We start from the raw sequence: 16,687 nt of genomic DNA, 5'->3' as shown, positions 1-16,687 counted from the left end.
GACTGCTTATTGACTTTAAAACATCAGTTTAGCAACAATCTAAATATTAATGCACTGGTTATAACCATCCACCTCATAAAACAACATATGGTAGCAAAAAACATCAAGCAGATACTTGAATGTTAAGATTAAAACTTTATTTCATATGACGAAGACATTTTGCCTGAAATTTGTTATAACAAAATTCTTATTTTAATATTGTTTTAGAAGTATCAACCACTTTATTTATCATTTAAACAAAACATTGTAGGCAGAGTTACATCAGGTCAGACATGTTAATTAGGGGGATTAATCAGCACCCACCCTATCCATCATATACTTGCGGCTCAACTCGTAAGCTAGGAAGAGGGCTCCGTTGGCAGGGAAGGTGCGTATCATGGTGGGAGTCAAACCAGAGTACAGAGCGGTGAACCCTGGGGGGAAGACACAGTCAACAGCTACACAGGTTGTTCCCTAAAGACGATGAAGCCTCCATCTTGGGCAATTTGCAAATTAATGCATTCATGATGTGTCCCACAACCTTAAAGAATGGGTTTATGCAAACAATCCCCCATTGACAGAGAACAGGACACATTTTTTAATCTTTCAAATAAGCCTGGCTAATTCAGAGAAAGTATTAAAAATACGGTTTATATCTTTTTTATTCAAAATACACATTTCAAGACAATAGCTGGATCATCTAGATTTTATTTCCTGACCAGAGATGGAAATCCTTTCAAAGGAGTAATTTTGTACGTGCAGCTCTACCTTTAGCATTGCTAATAAAATGTTAGTTTGTCCTACATTAGGTCTAATAAGCATATGAAAATAGAAAAAAATTATGCAAGACATGTTCATAGTTAACATCTTGGAAATCCGGTTTATCTTATATGGTATCATCAAAGGAGTTACAGCGTACTTAACAGTTCAGGAAACTAACCCTTGAGCTAATTCCCACAAAGTGCTAATAAACACACAAGACTTTTCCTGTTGTCATGGAGATAGGAGATTACTGCTAAAGGATTAAAAAGATTAAATGTGGGTAAAAAGCTAAGTATAACTTGGACGTTAAAAAAAAGTGAGGCAAAAAGTATTTAGTCAGTCACTGATTGTGCAAATTCTTAGGAAAGAGGAGAGCGCTGTAATCGTCATACAAGGTACACTTCAGCTTAGATAAAATGAGAAAAATCCAGGAAATCACATTTTAGCATTTTCAAAGGATTTAATCTATAAATTAAAAAGGAGAGTGACTCAACAATAAGCAAGCAGGCTGGTATGAATAAACCAACTGGGGGAGCAATTATAAGACAATGAAAGACATAGAAGACCACCGAAAATCTTCATGCAAGATCTCATCTGATGGGGTCAAATAATAATAAGAATGGTAGGCAAAAATCCTAGAACTACACAGAGAGAGCTGATGAATGACCTACAGAGGGCTCTGACCAAAGCAAAAAAGGCTACCATCATTACACACTATGCTGAGAGAGACTTAAATCCTGCAGTCACAGGAGTGTCCAGACCATCTAAAGTTTTCCAGAGAGCATATGGATGATAAAGAAAATTGGGAGAATATCATATGGTCAGATGAAACCAAAATATAACTTTTTTTTTTGCACAAACTCAACTCGTCATGTCTGGAGGAAGAAAAAGCATGAGGGTTGAAACATCAAACTTTGGCACTATTTTTCTGCAAAGGAGACAGGAGGACTTATTTGTCTTCAGGGAAGAATGAATGGGACAATCTAAAGGGCTTTTAGCCAAAACCTGCTTTCATCAGGGAGAACATTGAAGAAGGAATTTGGCTAGGTTCTGCATGGAGGAATGGGCCAAAATACCAGCTACAGTGAGAGTAAATCTGGTAACCTTTGACCTCTGTCATTGCCAACAAATGTTATGTACAAACTTTAATTATTGAGTTGAACTTTTTCATTGACCAAATATGTATTTTTCCACCATAATTTTTAAATAAATTATTTGGAAAAATCATACAATAGGATTACCTGGATTTGTTTCTCCCATTTGTTTCTCATAGTTCAAGGATACCCATTGTTGTTGGTTATGTTCCTAACAGCGCCCTTTACTCTCAATCTGCAGCTTTACTAGTGGTTTCAAGGATTTTTAAAAGTAGAATGGGAGGCAGATCCAGCTTTAGTCTGTGAGGCAGAAACCCTGTGTACTATTAAGGATAGGCTTAAAATAATTCTTTTTGATGAAGCTTCTACAGTAGTAAGAGTGGCTTAACCTATCATGAGCTATAGTTACTTATGCTACTATAGGCTTAGACTGCTGGAGGACAGAGGGACCACTTTTCATCAATTTGCTTCTCCCATTCTGCAGTATTTTGTAGTTCAATCTCTGAATTTATGCTTTCTTTGCTTTTTGTCATTGTATTAGCTTCTTCTGATCTGTTCTTGTTAGGTTTTGAAATCACCCAGGAGAAATATCAGCTGGGCTGCTCTCATCAACCCCTTTGTATATAGATGTTCAAGTGTAGTACCGTTTCTCTTACAGTGAATTGTCTCTGTAAAGGGCCTTCATATGACTTGTGTTCTGAATAGGCACTATATAAATAAAATTTATGAAATTGATGTAAATTACATACCTCTCTCATCTTTCTAAGTAGAAGTTGCACAATAAGTAGTTGACCTTTTTTTTGCCCCACTATAAATGGCAATACAGAGACAGCTTGCAGGCTTTTAATGAACAACACATGTTCAACACTTACCCTCAGTACGTATAATACCCAAGAAGGTCTTCATGAACCCCTCTTGCCTTCCAGCTAATGAGTAAACCTGGATCCTAGACTTTACACAATCTATTGGATAGACCACCAGCCAAAGACAAGCTCCTCCAAATCCACCACTAAACATGAGTGGAAGAATGCCTGCATACAAAGATATACGTTTTCAACATATCTTTAAAGACACATGAAAATGAAAATGAGAATAACATACCTATACTGTCTTTGTCTGTGCCCTTATGTTGTGCAAAAGTTGTCCGACACAACTCATAGGCCCCAAAGAAGCAGAAGTAACCTGGTATCTCCCTAACAATGGTTGAGGTCAGTCCCTGGTAGAAACCCAAAGGACCGTCAGTTCTCAGTACAGTCCTAACCACAGACCAGACAGTGCTGATGTCCCACCACAAACACAAAAACAAAGGTGAAGTCAGATGAAACTGAAAATGCTTGGTTAATTGCAATATTTCTGGTGAAGCTGACCTCCGGTGTCCTTTCGCTACCTTGCCAGTCGCTTCCATTTCGTGCATGGCCTGCAGGCGACATTTCACCAACTCTGTTGGGCACAAGGCCATGGAGGAGAAGATGGAGGCTAAGGACCCAGCAGATGCTTTCTGGATGTCACTGAACACATTAAATTAAGTTAAATGACACATTAGAAAACTAAATTTTGTGACAATCTTTAGATATCACCACCCAAATGAGAGTATGATAACCATCTGAAAGCTCAAAAGGATAAAACAGTAACTTTTCACCACTCCACCTAGACCTATTCTGATTCGCTTTCAAGCCTTGCTCTCTCTTGTATTATTGCCGCCTGAATGATCTATAAATCACGTGTCAGCCTTTTGTAAAATATAGTTCTTTTAAATAGCTCCCTCATAAGAAAAGTCTAATAACTGTACTTACAAAAGAAGCTTTCTGTAAAAAAAATAAAGTTTGTTTGTTTTTGCTAATGTATTTAATTTCATGTAATAAAATGCAAAGTAAATACTTAAAATAAGACTATGTGATTTTTATGGATCTTTGCTGTAGATTCCATGACTCACAGTTTCAGAGTACCTATGATCAAAAACATTTTAGACTTCTACATGCTTAGCAAGTAGGAAAAAACTGGGTATTGTTACAGAGGTAATTATCCAGTGCGAAATTTGCATAACAAAATATTAAAAAATCTTATGCAAATTTCTGTTAAACCCTTTTGACTGAAGTTGCTGAAAAAACGTTGAGAAAAACGAGTCTAACTTTGAAGATATCACAGTCAGCCCTATTTCTTATGCATCTACTCCAGAAAAGCTATATCATTTTACTCTAACTGCTTGCTCTCCCTCATTTCTCTCTACAAATAGAACATTTTAACCTACCAGTAAGAACCTCTAACCAAGACTTTATCAAAGCCATCCACTAACTACAAAAACTATAATTGATATAGCCTGTCAGATGGCCAAAGGTATTGATCCAGAGTGAAAATTATAATGGCAATAAGAAATCCACATCAGAATCAAACCTTAGTTCGGTTCCTTTATCCATCCTTAACAAAAGGCGGACAGCGTCCTGGCACAGGCCGTAACTTAAGAAGAGCACCGCATTCTCACTGATGTTGGCAAGGAGGGCCGGTGTGGTGCCTTTGTAGAGACCACGGAGTCCCACCTGTTTGAAAGTTGAAATGAAGCAGTGGATGAAGCCACGGTACATGCTGGGAAACGTCTGCATCTTCACCTTGGCTGTGTCAAATGGCTGACCACTTAGCACGCAGGCTGTACCACCTAAAGTAGGACAGCATAATAATTGATCAAAGTTTTAAGCTTCACCAAAGCAGAAGACACACCTTCTAATTCATCATTAGGGTACACATGAACTGATTCAGTGCATAGGAAATGTTTAAATTCCCCATTCAATGTATTTTATTTGATAGGTCGCCACACCAGTTGTTCCAGCAAATGAAACGCTGAATTGTGTGGCATGCATTTTTATTCACTTCCCTTAGTTTCCTGGTACCGCCTCAGGTACCAAGTAGCATGTTTTAGACTTCTTCTCAATGCTGCACACCTGACTTATATTAATAAATAATTAATTGGCCTTTGCGTCACTTAAAGGCTGCTAAGCAGGACATGCAATTATTTGAATCATTTTTGCTGCAACAGATAGACATCTAAAACATGCAGGGTAGTGGTACTTGTTGAACAGGAGAACTACTTTTTGGTGTAATTAGTGATAACAGTATTCCTTTCTCTAGAAGATTATCTCGAGTTCAGAGCACATTTGAGAGCATAGCCTTGCCCCAGTTTATAAATAGGATCTAGGTCTCCTATTTAACTTAAGACTGTCACATAAATGTGGTCTGATTAAAAAACGTTCACATGTAGCTCTGACTTAGATTAGGCTCCTGAAGTTTTGAGCCTTGAACAGGTATTCTGTCAATATTGCTCTCCATTTTGTTTCTTCTTTCTATCTTCTTTCTATCCTCCCATCAAGCTCAAACGGCTTTTTGAAAAGCAGATTACTAAAAGGATCCCAAAATTTGACGATGAGTAAAAGTTCGGTCCCTGTAGGGATGGGGTCTGAGGGTAGATTAGGCAACAAAATAAAAGGGAGCTTGCAACAATTTCTTGTTGTAGGAATTCTTTAAGAGGTTGTTTTAAAAAAAAAGTGCTTGAATGCCATATGCAGCCCTCAACCATATTTATATAATCTGGTCTGTTAGCACAGATAAAGATGGTGATTTATTAATATTTTACATTTACATTTTAATAGACAAATGATCAGAATCTTAAAACATAGAAATGTCAGGCACAACTGGAAATATTTCTTAATTATGAATCAGATTTCTGCATACAGTAAAAGAGAACCATGAATGTTTATGAGCTTTTAATCTAAGCCCATCTTGAATGTATTTCAAAAGAAAGAGGAACCAATGCACTGTGCTGAGATTAGGTTCAAAAAATTATTGCAAGACAAAAATGATATCAATTCACCAAACAATTTAGGAAACCGTAATCCTGTCATGTGTTTTGGATCTATAATGCAATGCAGATCTCCTTTCAGCTCAAAACCCTGACCATATTGCTGGAGATTCCCAGTCATTCAGGTCATAGTCAGTTTCCCTGACCATTTTGTGTATTTCAAAACAACTGACCTTCTTTAGATTATCGTTAAACAAGCAAAAATTTAAAATAGGCAAAATAATTTATTTTGTGAACTTAAGTGAATGAAGCATCTGTCCTTCCTTCTGATATAGAAACTGGCTCAGAGCACTTCTACTTAATTTTTTTTCCCAAGGCAGAGACTCTTGTGCTGCTAATTTACCTTCTCTAACATAAATGGTTAATTTAAATTCCTTTTGTATGTCTGCTTTTATCTCCTTGAACATCCAGTCTGCCCAGGCAGAAGGACTCTCCAACCGAGAGAGTTCTGTTAGAGATACCGAATGTAGATTCTAGCATCATCAAATCAAATCAACAACATTAGAGAATAGGGAGCTTCTCCAAACATTAGGGCAAAGCAAAACAAGGACTACTAGCCATACTAATATTATAACATAAATGAAGTGTAAATTCTCTCATTAAAAGATAACAACAAACAGATGAGTAAAATCAAGAAAATATCATAAAAAGAATTACAGAGAAGTGATAGATATGTGCATACAGATGATAATATTGGAGACTATGATCATTTATATATGAGAGTTCATGAACTGTGATGGATCTTGGGGAAGTCCTTAGAAGTCGGATTGTCTTAGCTTTGATACATCTGTAATTCCTATCAGACAACAGCAGCTCAGACATCAGATAATATCCACGATGATCAGGGAGCCCATTATATTTTATTTTTCATGTTTGAAAGGGCATGCTAAGTTTAGCACATGGTGAACTGGCTTTATATGTTTAATTCTAGTACAGTATATCTGGTAAATAAAGTGAATGTGTGACAGAAACTATTCTAAGGCAAACTATTTGCTAACTAATTGTTGACAGATCTCCATTCCCCTATTGAGCTATGACAACTAGAACCACAATGTTTCACCACATAAGCTGTGATGATCAGTGTGATTTACTAAGTATTCATTGCTCCAAAGGTATTTTTTGAAGTATTGCAAAAGTAGTAACAAGAAATATTCTATTTTTAGATTAAATATTGCACAGTGATTCTATTAGTTATTTTATATATATTTATTTTGAATAATCTAACCATGCTTTCAAGTTGATTAGGTAAAGGATTTGTGAAATCATATGCATCTTTTTCCCTTCAACTCACAATTTGGCACCACTTTTTCCTGGCTTGTGAACATTTCAATAAAATACATTGAATGATGTGACATGAACCTATTGTGAACATATTCATAAAATGTTTTATGAATATGAGTCTTCATGCAATGCAATCCTCAGCTTATTTAAAAGAATGACTGTTTAAAAAAACTATTCAACTTGCCTGCTGCTCCTGCTGAGAAGTCAATGACAGCTTGTATTACAGGATGTGGGGCCATGATGGTGTCTGTGTAAAAACACAACACTTCAAAAAAGACTGAAAATCCTAAAAGCCCCTGAAACTGGAAAGCGAAAAAAAGTTGACAGTGACAAATGAAGTTTATATCAAACTCACCCGTAGTCCACTAAATATGGATTTAGGCTACAGTATCTGGTGTCTTTCTTTTGGCTCACCTTCGATACGATGTGTCCAGTAGCTATGGCAAAAAAAAAAACAGCGATTTAAAGCAAAACTCCAGAGCAAACTCACACTAACCGTCTGTCCTAAACTTCCGTCATCTCAAGACTTGGAGCGCACCTTACGTAAGCGCGTAAAGACGGATTTCAATACATTAGACGCTCTCTTTTGGCAACATGGCAAAAAAAAGGTTTAAAATAAAGATATAGTCTGTGTATCAGTCAATTAATGGTGATCAATTAAAGTCACATTTAAAGTCAGTCAATTAAATTAAAGTCACTATCTGTCACTATGGTGCGCTGTGTGCCATAGCTATGATACTTATTGTCCACTAGATGTCAGCAGACTCCACGCCAAGGATACTATCTATCTATCTATCTATCTATCTATCTATCTATCTATCTATCTATCTATCTATCTATCTATCTATCTATCTATCTATCTATCTATCTATCTATCTATCTATCTATCTATCTATCTGCTTTGTTATCTAAATTATTTGATCCCATCCCAAAGTATTTGAAACTAACACACCAGTGCGTCAATCTCAGGGAAGATTAATGCAAAATAAGGATTTATTATCACTGTTATAATCTAAACTGTGCATGTAGTATATTTTGCTACAGTTCTTCACTGAAAAAAAACAATGCAACAGTTTTCGGCATTTAATGCAATTCAATTCAGTTTATTTATATAGCGCCAATTCACAACACAAGTCATCTCAAGGGACTTTACAGTTCAACCAGATCATACAGTCTTAATTACTTAATCATATTTAGTTACTTTAACACAATTGTTTCATGTTAGCAGGGTAGGACATAAAACAATTGTGTTACAGTAACTTAATATGATTAAATAAATGCCAAAAGCTGTTGCATTATTTTTTTCAGTATATATAAGTCATGCAGAGTTGGTGCAGTGTTAGTATCTTCATCATATTTATCTGCTCCAAAGTATTGTTATATTTACCAATGTCAACCCTTTAATATGATACGAGTATGTAAAATTGTCATTCTAGGGGAGTGACTGTATCTGTTATGTGATGTTCCCACTTTGAAGTGGACATGATCAATGTGGTCCAAGAACAGAACATCTCTGAACATGCAAGAGTTATGAGGGGATCCAGGCTAATTGATACAGGTGGGGGCAAGACTGGTCACTGTCGTCCAGTTAATAGGCCATGTACTGTAACCCACATTGGACTGAATTCTGGTTCAAAGAGAGAGGGAGAGAGAGATTTATGTTTATGTTTTTAACTATGCAGAGAACTGTGCATTTCGAACGTATTCAGTGTGTTGCAATTTTATGTTACAGCCTTATTCCAAATATAAAAGTAGTTCCTGGATCCACTGTAACTGACAACCTTTATGAGTCTTTATGATTTTTTTTTTTTTTTTTTATATTGGTTCAGAATCAGAGTGGAAAACTGTTTAAGAATGATTCATAAGGAAATGCATAAGAAGCAAACACTGCAAAAGCAAAGTTGCGTAATACAGTCAGATTTTTTATATGGCTTCTTTTTCATCATTTTAAGCAATCTAAAAGATCCTTTTAATTGTTTTTTTCCTAAGCAAAAAAACAATTAAAAGCGTAACTTGACAGTTATAATTAAAATATAATTTTGGTTTTATTCTATCCGGAATAAATAAAAAACAAAGACAAATGAGAGAAAGAAAGTGGGAAAAAGAAAAGATTTAATTAATTTTATGTTGTCCATGTGTTACAAAAGGGGCCTTTTCAATGACTAATTGTGTGTATCATCGCTTCGCTTCAATTATTATCCATTTATAACATGCGTTCATAACATTTTCTTTGTCATGACCATTTAAATATTCCCCAGAACATTTGGTTGATTTGACCATTTTTAAAATTAGGCGTGTCCCAATAAAATGTTCTCATGTGTGAAACAATACCCATATTGCAGCTTTTAGTGTTAACTAAGACCAACATTGACCTGATATAACATCCTGTGTCATACATCATTTATTGCCTATTTTATAGCGTGAAATGATAGAAAAGGCTTGATCATATGATATTTCTCAAACAGAGAACAAAGGTTACCATATAAGATATGACAACTGACCCATTTCTTATTCAACTTAGTTACATAAACTTCAATCAATAGCAGATCTAAGCATAATGTTTCTATGGGCTTATCAGATATTTTAGAGGCACAATCTGATATTCATTTTTTGGCTAATATTGGATCAATTTCAGATATGAACATCGAATCAGGACAGCCCTATTTAAAATCCAAGAACAGTTGTATTGTTTTACCAGTTTCCATTGTTTTTATAATTAGTCTAAATTTACAAGACTGGATAAAATCATTTTTAAATAGTATCTATTAAGTCTATCAACAGTTCTAATTTAGGTCTGCACTTTGACTTAAGAATTCAGACACATTATCATGCTTTGTTTTACACTGTTATGTTCTCAATGACAAGCTTTCTTCCCTACTTGATGGTATTAGCACATGGATATGCTTTTATTTAAACTACTCTATTCCATTGATCATTGAAATACGTATGCATGTTAAGCTGGAAGGTAACCTTTGCCCTTACTTTAAATCTATGTTTAGCTTCTGCATTCATTTGTATAGTGATTAAACAGAATAAGAGTTTTAACCCCTTATCTATCTCTATGGATAGATCAAACAATATCAACGATTAGAGTCAATTTGCACGTGTAATGTATTTAAAAAGCTGACAAAAAACAAGAGGATTAGGTTGACTAGATAAAAAAAAAATTACATTTTAAAGACTTATCGAGCATTTACAGAAGAGGATTAGGGCCACTGAAAAAAGAAAAAAAGTTACCTGATTTTTAAACGTTATTTCAGTTTAGTATGGAATAAGTCAGAATTCTGACTTTTTTCTAAGATTTCTGACTTTAATCTCAGAATTCTGAGATTTTTATTTATCAGGATGCCAAAAAGGAATTCTCATTTGTTTTTTTCCCCAAAATTTCTGAACCTCTGTTTTGTGCAAAAGTTATATATTGGTCCTTATTATGCTTGTTTCTATTGATTAATGTGAATCTGATTTTGTTCTGCATAACTTTTTTTTTCTTTTTGCTCTGCATAAGTTGTTCTTTTTTTGCCCACCACCCTAAAAATAAAAAACTAAATTTGTGACAAAACATGTCTTTTAATCCCAGAATTCTAACATTAAAGTCAGAATTCTGAGGTTAAAGTCCGAATTTTGAGATTAAAGTCCGAATTCTGAGATTAAAGTCTGAATTTTGAGATTAAAGTCAGAATTCTGAGATTAAAGTCAGAATTTTGAGATTAAATTCCGAATTTTGAGATTAAAGTCAGAATTCTGAGATTAAAGCTCGAATTTTGAGATTAAAGTCAGAATTTTGAGATTAAAGTCAGAATTTTGAGGAAAAAAGTCAGAATTCTGAGATTAAAGTGAGAATTTTGAGATCAAAGTCAGAATTCTAAGATTAAAGTCGGAATTGTGAGATTAAAGTCAGAATTCTGAGGAAAAAAAGTCAGAATTCTGAGATTAAAGTCAGAATTTTGAGATTAAATTCCGAATTTTGAGATTAAAGTCAGAATTCTGAGATTTAAGTCAGAATTTTGAGATTAAAGTCAAAATTCTGAGAAAAAAGTCAGAATTCTGAGATTAAAGCTTGAATTTTGAGATTAAAGTCCGAACTTTGAGATTAAAGTCAGAATTTTGAGGAAAAAAGTCAGAATTCTGAGATTAAAGTGAGAATTTTGAGATCAAAGTCAGAATTCTAAGATTAAAGTCGGAATTGTGAGATTAAAGTCAGAATTCTGAGATAAAAGTCAGAATTCTGAGATTAAAGTCAGGATTTTTTTCCCAAATTAACCTGAAATAGTTAACTTTTTTCCTTCCAAGTGACCCCAATCCTCTTCCGTAAGCATTAAATTGGTAGACAAGAGAAAAAAAAACTTCTTTGTGGTCGTTTTCAACAGAAAAACAGAGCAGCTCTTGAAGCGGCAGTCATTGGTGGCTTTTGGTTGTCAATCAAAGATGGGGGCGGTATCAGTTGACAAATGAGACTTCCAGTAAGTCCTCCTCACATGCTGTACAACAGAATCAACAGGCTGTAGGGGACAGCAGACAGAACATCACCACGACCGGACAACATAAACAAAGCAGCGCTCCAGCAGATCCGTCCCTGCAGCTCAACTTTGCCCCCCTAGAAAGAGCAGAGAGGGGCAGACTTTTCCAAAGTGTTTTAAAGCTTTTCACCGCTTTGGGATGGGACTTCCAGGGAGGAATAGGAGCCTTTTACGCTGAGACTTGTCTTGAGTTTCTCAACATTTCAGAGACCAATTATTGACTTTACGCAGGAGGCGTGAGACTTCTATGACATTGTAAGAAACCCCTTCATCTGTCGGCACCATGGCGGAAGCGGCCCAGCAGCCACACCTGGTGGAGATCGACCCGGATTTCGAACCCCTTTCGCGGCCGCGGTCGTGCACTTGGCCCCTGCCCCGGCCGGAGTTCATCAACCCGGGAGACTCCAACACTTCTTCGCCGGTCCCGTCCGTGAAACAGGAGCCCGGGGTGGGCCCCGCAGAGTTCATCAACAACCTGAGTCGGCTGGAGGAGAACGAGGACTTCCCGGAGCAGAAGCCGGTCATCCTCTGCAGCGACTTTCAGTGCCAGAAGAACTGCGTCCACCAGCAGACTCAACATCACCATCAGCAGCAGCAGCAGCAGCAGCAGCAGGCGAACCCGCAACTCCCGCATCCACAGCAGCAGGTGCCTCTGCTCTCCACCCCGGTGGGCTCCTCACCTTCCGCGGCCGCAGCAGCTGCAGCCGCCGCGGCGCAGAGGAAGAGCAGCTCCTCTCGGCGGAACGCATGGGGGAATATGTCATATGCAGACCTCATTACCAAAGCTATAGAAAGTTCTCCAGAAAACAGACTAACTCTGTCTCAGATTTATGACTGGATGGTGAAGAGTGTGCCTTACTTCAAGGACAAGGGAGACAGCAACAGCTCTGCAGGCTGGAAGGTAGGTCTGACTTTATTAACCGAGTCATTAATAAAAATGCACTGATCATGTTTTGTTTTTTTCTGGTTGACACCGATTTTTTTGATTAGATTCATTTATGACGAGTTACAGTCTGATGATGGAAAAATATTTTTGATTCATATACTTTTTATTTATCAGGATGCAAAAAGGAATTCTATGTAAACATTTGTATAGTGATAAAACAGAATAAGAGTTTTAACCCCTTATCTATCTCTATGGATAGATCAAACAATATCAACAATTAGAGTCAATTTTCACAATGTATTTAAAAAGCTGACAAAAAACAAGGATTAGTTGCACTATTTTTAAAGACTTATTAAGCATTTACAGGAGATGATTAGCGCCACTGAAAAAAGAAAAAAAGTTGATTGATTCTTAAATTTTATTTCAGTTTAGTATGGAGAAAAAAGTCAGAATTCTGACTTAAATCTCACAATTCTGACTTTTTTTCCCCAGAATTCTGACTTTTTTTTCCTGAGAATTCTTACTTTCATCTTAGAATTCTGACTTTAATCTCAGAATTCTGACTTTTTTCTCAGAATTCTGACTTAAATCTCAGATTTCTGACTTTAATCCCAGAATTCTGACTTTTTTCTCAGAATTCTGACTTTAATTTCAGAATTCTGACTTTTTTCTTAGAATTCTGGCTTTAATCTCGGAATTCTTATTTTAATCTCAGAATTCTGACTTTTTCCTAAGAAATTCTGACTTTAATCTCAGAATTCTGACTTTTTTTAATCAGAATTCTAAGATCTAAGATATTTATCAGGATGCCAAAAAGGAATTCTCCTTGGCTTTTTCCCAAAATTTCCGACCTCTGTTTTGTGCAAACCTATATATTGGTCCTTATTATGCTTGTTTTTATTGATTAATGTGAATCTGATTTTGTTCTGCATAAAGAAAAAAAGGAAAATACGTTTGTGACAAATCGTGTATTCTGAATCATTTTCGTTCTGCTAAATATGGTGTGATTTTTACTCTTTTGGAACACATAAAATACAAAAAATAAAAGATGCAAGATAGAAATACGGAGGAAATAGTTTTGTAACAGGGATAGACACACTTAATCTGTATTTATGCACCACAGTAAGCTGTAGTTTGATGCATTTATATACTGAAACTGTTGTGAGATCTTTGGAACAATCCATTGCTAGTCAAGAAAAGAAAAATGTCACTTCTAATTTCTTGCCTATTTATCTGCACATCTCCAAGTTGTCCTATAGGGAATCTTTGCTGCTTGTGCATGATAAAGCCACTGTCTGTGCCAGTTCCAGTGCAAAGCTATCCACTGGGGAGTTTTGGTGTGTCTGTGGTATTTCACAGTGGGTTTTTAGGGACTTCATTGTGTTTTATGCTGTTTTTATCTCATGTGGTATCTCTGTAATATCCTCTCTAGGGAGATTTGGTTTCTGTGGTGTTTAATGGGCCAGGGAGTTTATTGCAATGCCTTTTTGTCAGGGTTGTTTACTTTTATAGCCCTATTGTGTTTTCACTGTTAACGGGATCTTATAGTTTAGTCTTTATTTTCACAAGCGATTCATCAATCAGGATTTCCCCTGTTAATCAGATCTGATTTCTTGACTCCATTTTCTTTAAGACTTGCACAAAAAAAAAAAAAAAACATAGTTTGATACAAATATGCATTTTTTTTTCTGACCTGTCAATCAAACAATAGAGCGAAAAATGATCTCTGGCTGATTGCTATACATCTCTATTTTTACATTATAATTAAGTGTCTCCTTAAAATTCTCTAACATTTACTGAAAAAGCATGCAAACACTTTGAAATGGCAGCTAAAGTTTTAAATTATATACTTCTTGCAGCCAGTTAATGGTAATTTTACACAACTGTCGGCTTTTGATATCACCTTAGACGGTCATCTGACTTCCTACTGCAGAATGTGACTTATGTGAGTCTCCTGATTCAACAGGATTTTTTTTAAAGCTTGCCATATTGATCTTTTAAACATAGTAATCATATAATACTTGAGTGCTGACGGTATACTTGAGAAGTTTCTCTTCTGTGTTTTCTTTTCCTTTTGAAAATGTTATAGATTTTCAGGCTGAATGGGTTTTCCACATTAGACCGTGGAACTCAAATCCAGCTAAGTTTAAGCGCCTGTGTTGAAAGGAGACACCAGAGCTGATCATGTGTCCTAGAAACTTTCCCAAAACATTACACAAGAGTGGACTCAGAATTTCTGATGTGGTGTGAAAGAACACCCGCCTACCGAGGACTATTGGAGGGCGTAAACCTTTCTGTTATTTACTTTTTTTTTTGGGAGACACATAGTTTCAGCGGTGTCTGACAATAAATTAATGACAGTCTGCTCCCCCGGCAGGAAATCATAGTAAGCCTCACACTGAACGATTTATTACGGCTGCCCTCTGCTGTAAGCTTTCTGGTTTGCTGTTAAAGTTTCAAGCAGTTTTAAAGCATTATTTCTTTGTGATTAAATTGTATGGGCTTGCCATATTTGACTCCTGCTGAATTTTGACATGTTTTCAAAAATATTGCAAAGAATTTCCTTATGGTATATCTTGAACAGATGTAAACATCATTGATTTACTTGCATGTTGAGCATACTTGATGCAGTTTTTATTTAATTATTTTTTACAGAAACTTCTCTATATTCATCTATTTGACCCCAGTGTTTTTTGAAAAATAAAAAAAAAAAAGTTTCAAACTCACGTTGAGCTATCAGCTGTTTTCCCATCAGTGGAAAAACCCCTCCATTGTAGGAATACATTCAGTAAACATAGCCGTTAGTGGACAGATGTGTTGCTAGGGGGTTGATATTGTTCATGTAGATTTGTGCCTGAATACATTTGACCATCGCTTATTCAGCAGGTGCATATATGTGCTCTAAAACATCAACACTTGCCTATGAGATTCATTTTTCACTATTTGTTATGCTTTTAGTACGAGATTTGATTTCCTTCCAAATAATGAGCATGCAATAAGCTCTAAATGTACTTTGAGTTTGTGTGCTCCTGTCACTGTGTTTTTAACCTTTGGAGGGAGGACATTTTTACAAACTGAGGATATTTTGGATGGTAAACTTAGGTTGAGGGCTAAGGTTTGAATTGGGCTAGGGTGGAGTATGCATTGGTAATGGTTAGGTTTAGGGTTATTATCAGGGTTACGGCATAGAAAGGGTAGAAAATGACTAAAAGAAATCCATGGATGTCAACTTATGGTCCTCACAAACTATAGTGAAACGAGAAGTGTGTACATGTGTGTGTTAACTATGAGCTATGAGTCATTGTATAGTGAATGATGCGTAACACAAATAATACCTATCAATTACTGCAATAAATATAGCAAATAAACATTCATTTGGCAGGTTGATATTTGATCAACCTGATCTTGTCGAACATAGCAAAACAGAAAGGAAATACGTTAAACTAGAATCAGTGTATTTGGTTGACAAGGTGCATGGCTGTTGAACCCACACAGACCAGTTTCCATCCAAAAAGCTACTTCCTTATAGTGTTAATGCAATTAAAATGTATTACATTCACGACAGATGAAAAACTTTTAATTTTTTTTTATTATTCAATGACCATTTCAACCACTGTCAGTAGAAGGTATGAGGTTCTTACTAGGGCTGGGCGATAATTCAATAACGATATATATCGATCGATAGACGTGTGGCGCAATAGAAAAAAAGAGGGTCGATAAAAGTTCGATAAAAAAGAAACGCAGTTTTCCTTCCTTCTCATTGTAGCCTAGCATGTAGGTTTATGCTAGTCGCTGCTTCCTCCCAACCAATCACAATCGCGGACCCAGGCACGACGTCACCAAGCGCCGCCCTCTCAAACCTCAACACAGAGCACATGAAGCTGTGCAGCAAGGAGAGGCGGAGGAAGAAAGGTTTCAAAGAAAGGTTTTTGTAGTTCGGCAGTCTGGCAGTATTTCGGTCATGGCAAGTCGGACCAAAAACAAACCACAGTCATCTAGAAAATGTGTCGGGAACCAGTGAAAACCAGTCTGATAACGAAACCAACTTTTTTTTTTTATCATCTCAGCCGCTCGCAGCCGCAGGAGTACGAGCTGTGTAGGCCCCGACGCGGCTCTCCTCCGAGGAATCTTCGGAAAATATATATATATTTTCAGTTCTGGGCAGTTTCCCACGTAGTTCTAACAATTGAGATAAAAATGCTGAGGGGCCAGAAACTTCAAAGTAATAACTCCGGTTAAAGCAGGAAACGGGGGCGGCAGCGGCGGTGGGGGGGCATTTATTTATTTGTTATATTTATTTTGGTCACTTTTCTGGTCACTT

The 16,687-nt window shown here is 36.3% G+C and overlaps 2 protein-coding genes across 4 annotated transcripts in view; one reads left to right on the top strand and one right to left on the bottom strand.

Moving 5' to 3' along the window:
* Positions 1-124: 124 nt before the first annotated feature.
* slc25a15a (solute carrier family 25 member 15a) lies at positions 125-7,522 on the bottom strand. Of its 3 annotated transcripts, none has more exons than XM_038294384.1 (7): positions 7,378-7,522; positions 7,148-7,265; positions 4,227-4,485; positions 3,203-3,343; positions 2,937-3,112; positions 2,708-2,866; positions 125-413 (listed from the first exon to the last, which is right to left on the bottom strand). In XM_038294384.1, the coding sequence occupies exons 2-7, from the start codon at positions 7,200-7,202 to the stop codon at positions 289-291; spliced, it is 915 nt and encodes a 304-aa protein (XP_038150312.1). In that variant the 5' UTR covers positions 7,203-7,265; positions 7,378-7,522; the 3' UTR covers positions 125-288. The 3 variants fall into 3 exon arrangements, with proteins under 3 accessions (XP_038150312.1, XP_038150311.1, XP_038150313.1); XM_038294383.1 differs by having other exon boundaries at positions 7,148-7,210; positions 7,319-7,506; XM_038294385.1 differs by having other exon boundaries at positions 7,148-7,210; positions 7,378-7,497.
* Positions 7,523-11,436: 3,914 nt separating this feature from the next.
* The window catches only part of foxo1a (forkhead box O1 a), a 43,216-nt gene continuing 37,965 nt past the window's right edge, over positions 11,437-16,687 (top strand). Inside the window, exon 1 of the mRNA XM_038294372.1 lies at positions 11,437-12,381. Coding sequence (XP_038150300.1) covers positions 11,764-12,381 — 618 coding nt within the window. The 5' untranslated portion in view covers positions 11,437-11,763. The remainder of the gene's footprint in view (positions 12,382-16,687) is intronic.

Source organism: Cyprinodon tularosa, unplaced genomic scaffold (assembly GCF_016077235.1).
Source record: "Cyprinodon tularosa strain WSP-4 unplaced genomic scaffold, ASM1607723v1 ctg34, whole genome shotgun sequence".
Lineage (NCBI taxonomy): Eukaryota > Metazoa > Chordata > Actinopteri > Cyprinodontiformes > Cyprinodontidae > Cyprinodon > Cyprinodon tularosa.
The sequence above is the reverse complement of the archived record's forward strand: the minus strand, read 5'-3'. Positions and strand labels throughout refer to the sequence as shown.

Bases quoted from the DNA above. Each gene is read 5' to 3' on its own strand.
- slc25a15a (XM_038294384.1), bottom strand. From the start codon at position 7,202: ATGGCCCCACATCCTGTAATACAAGCTGTCATTGACTTCTCAGCAGGA. The intron at 3,344-4,226 runs GTTTGATTCTGA...TAATGTGTTCAG, and splicing joins GATAAAGGAACCGAACTAAG to TGACATCCAGAAAGCATCTG. The intron at 414-2,707 runs GTAAGTGTTGAA...TCTTCCCCCCAG, and splicing joins GGGTATTATACGTACTGAGG to GGTTCACCGCTCTGTACTCT.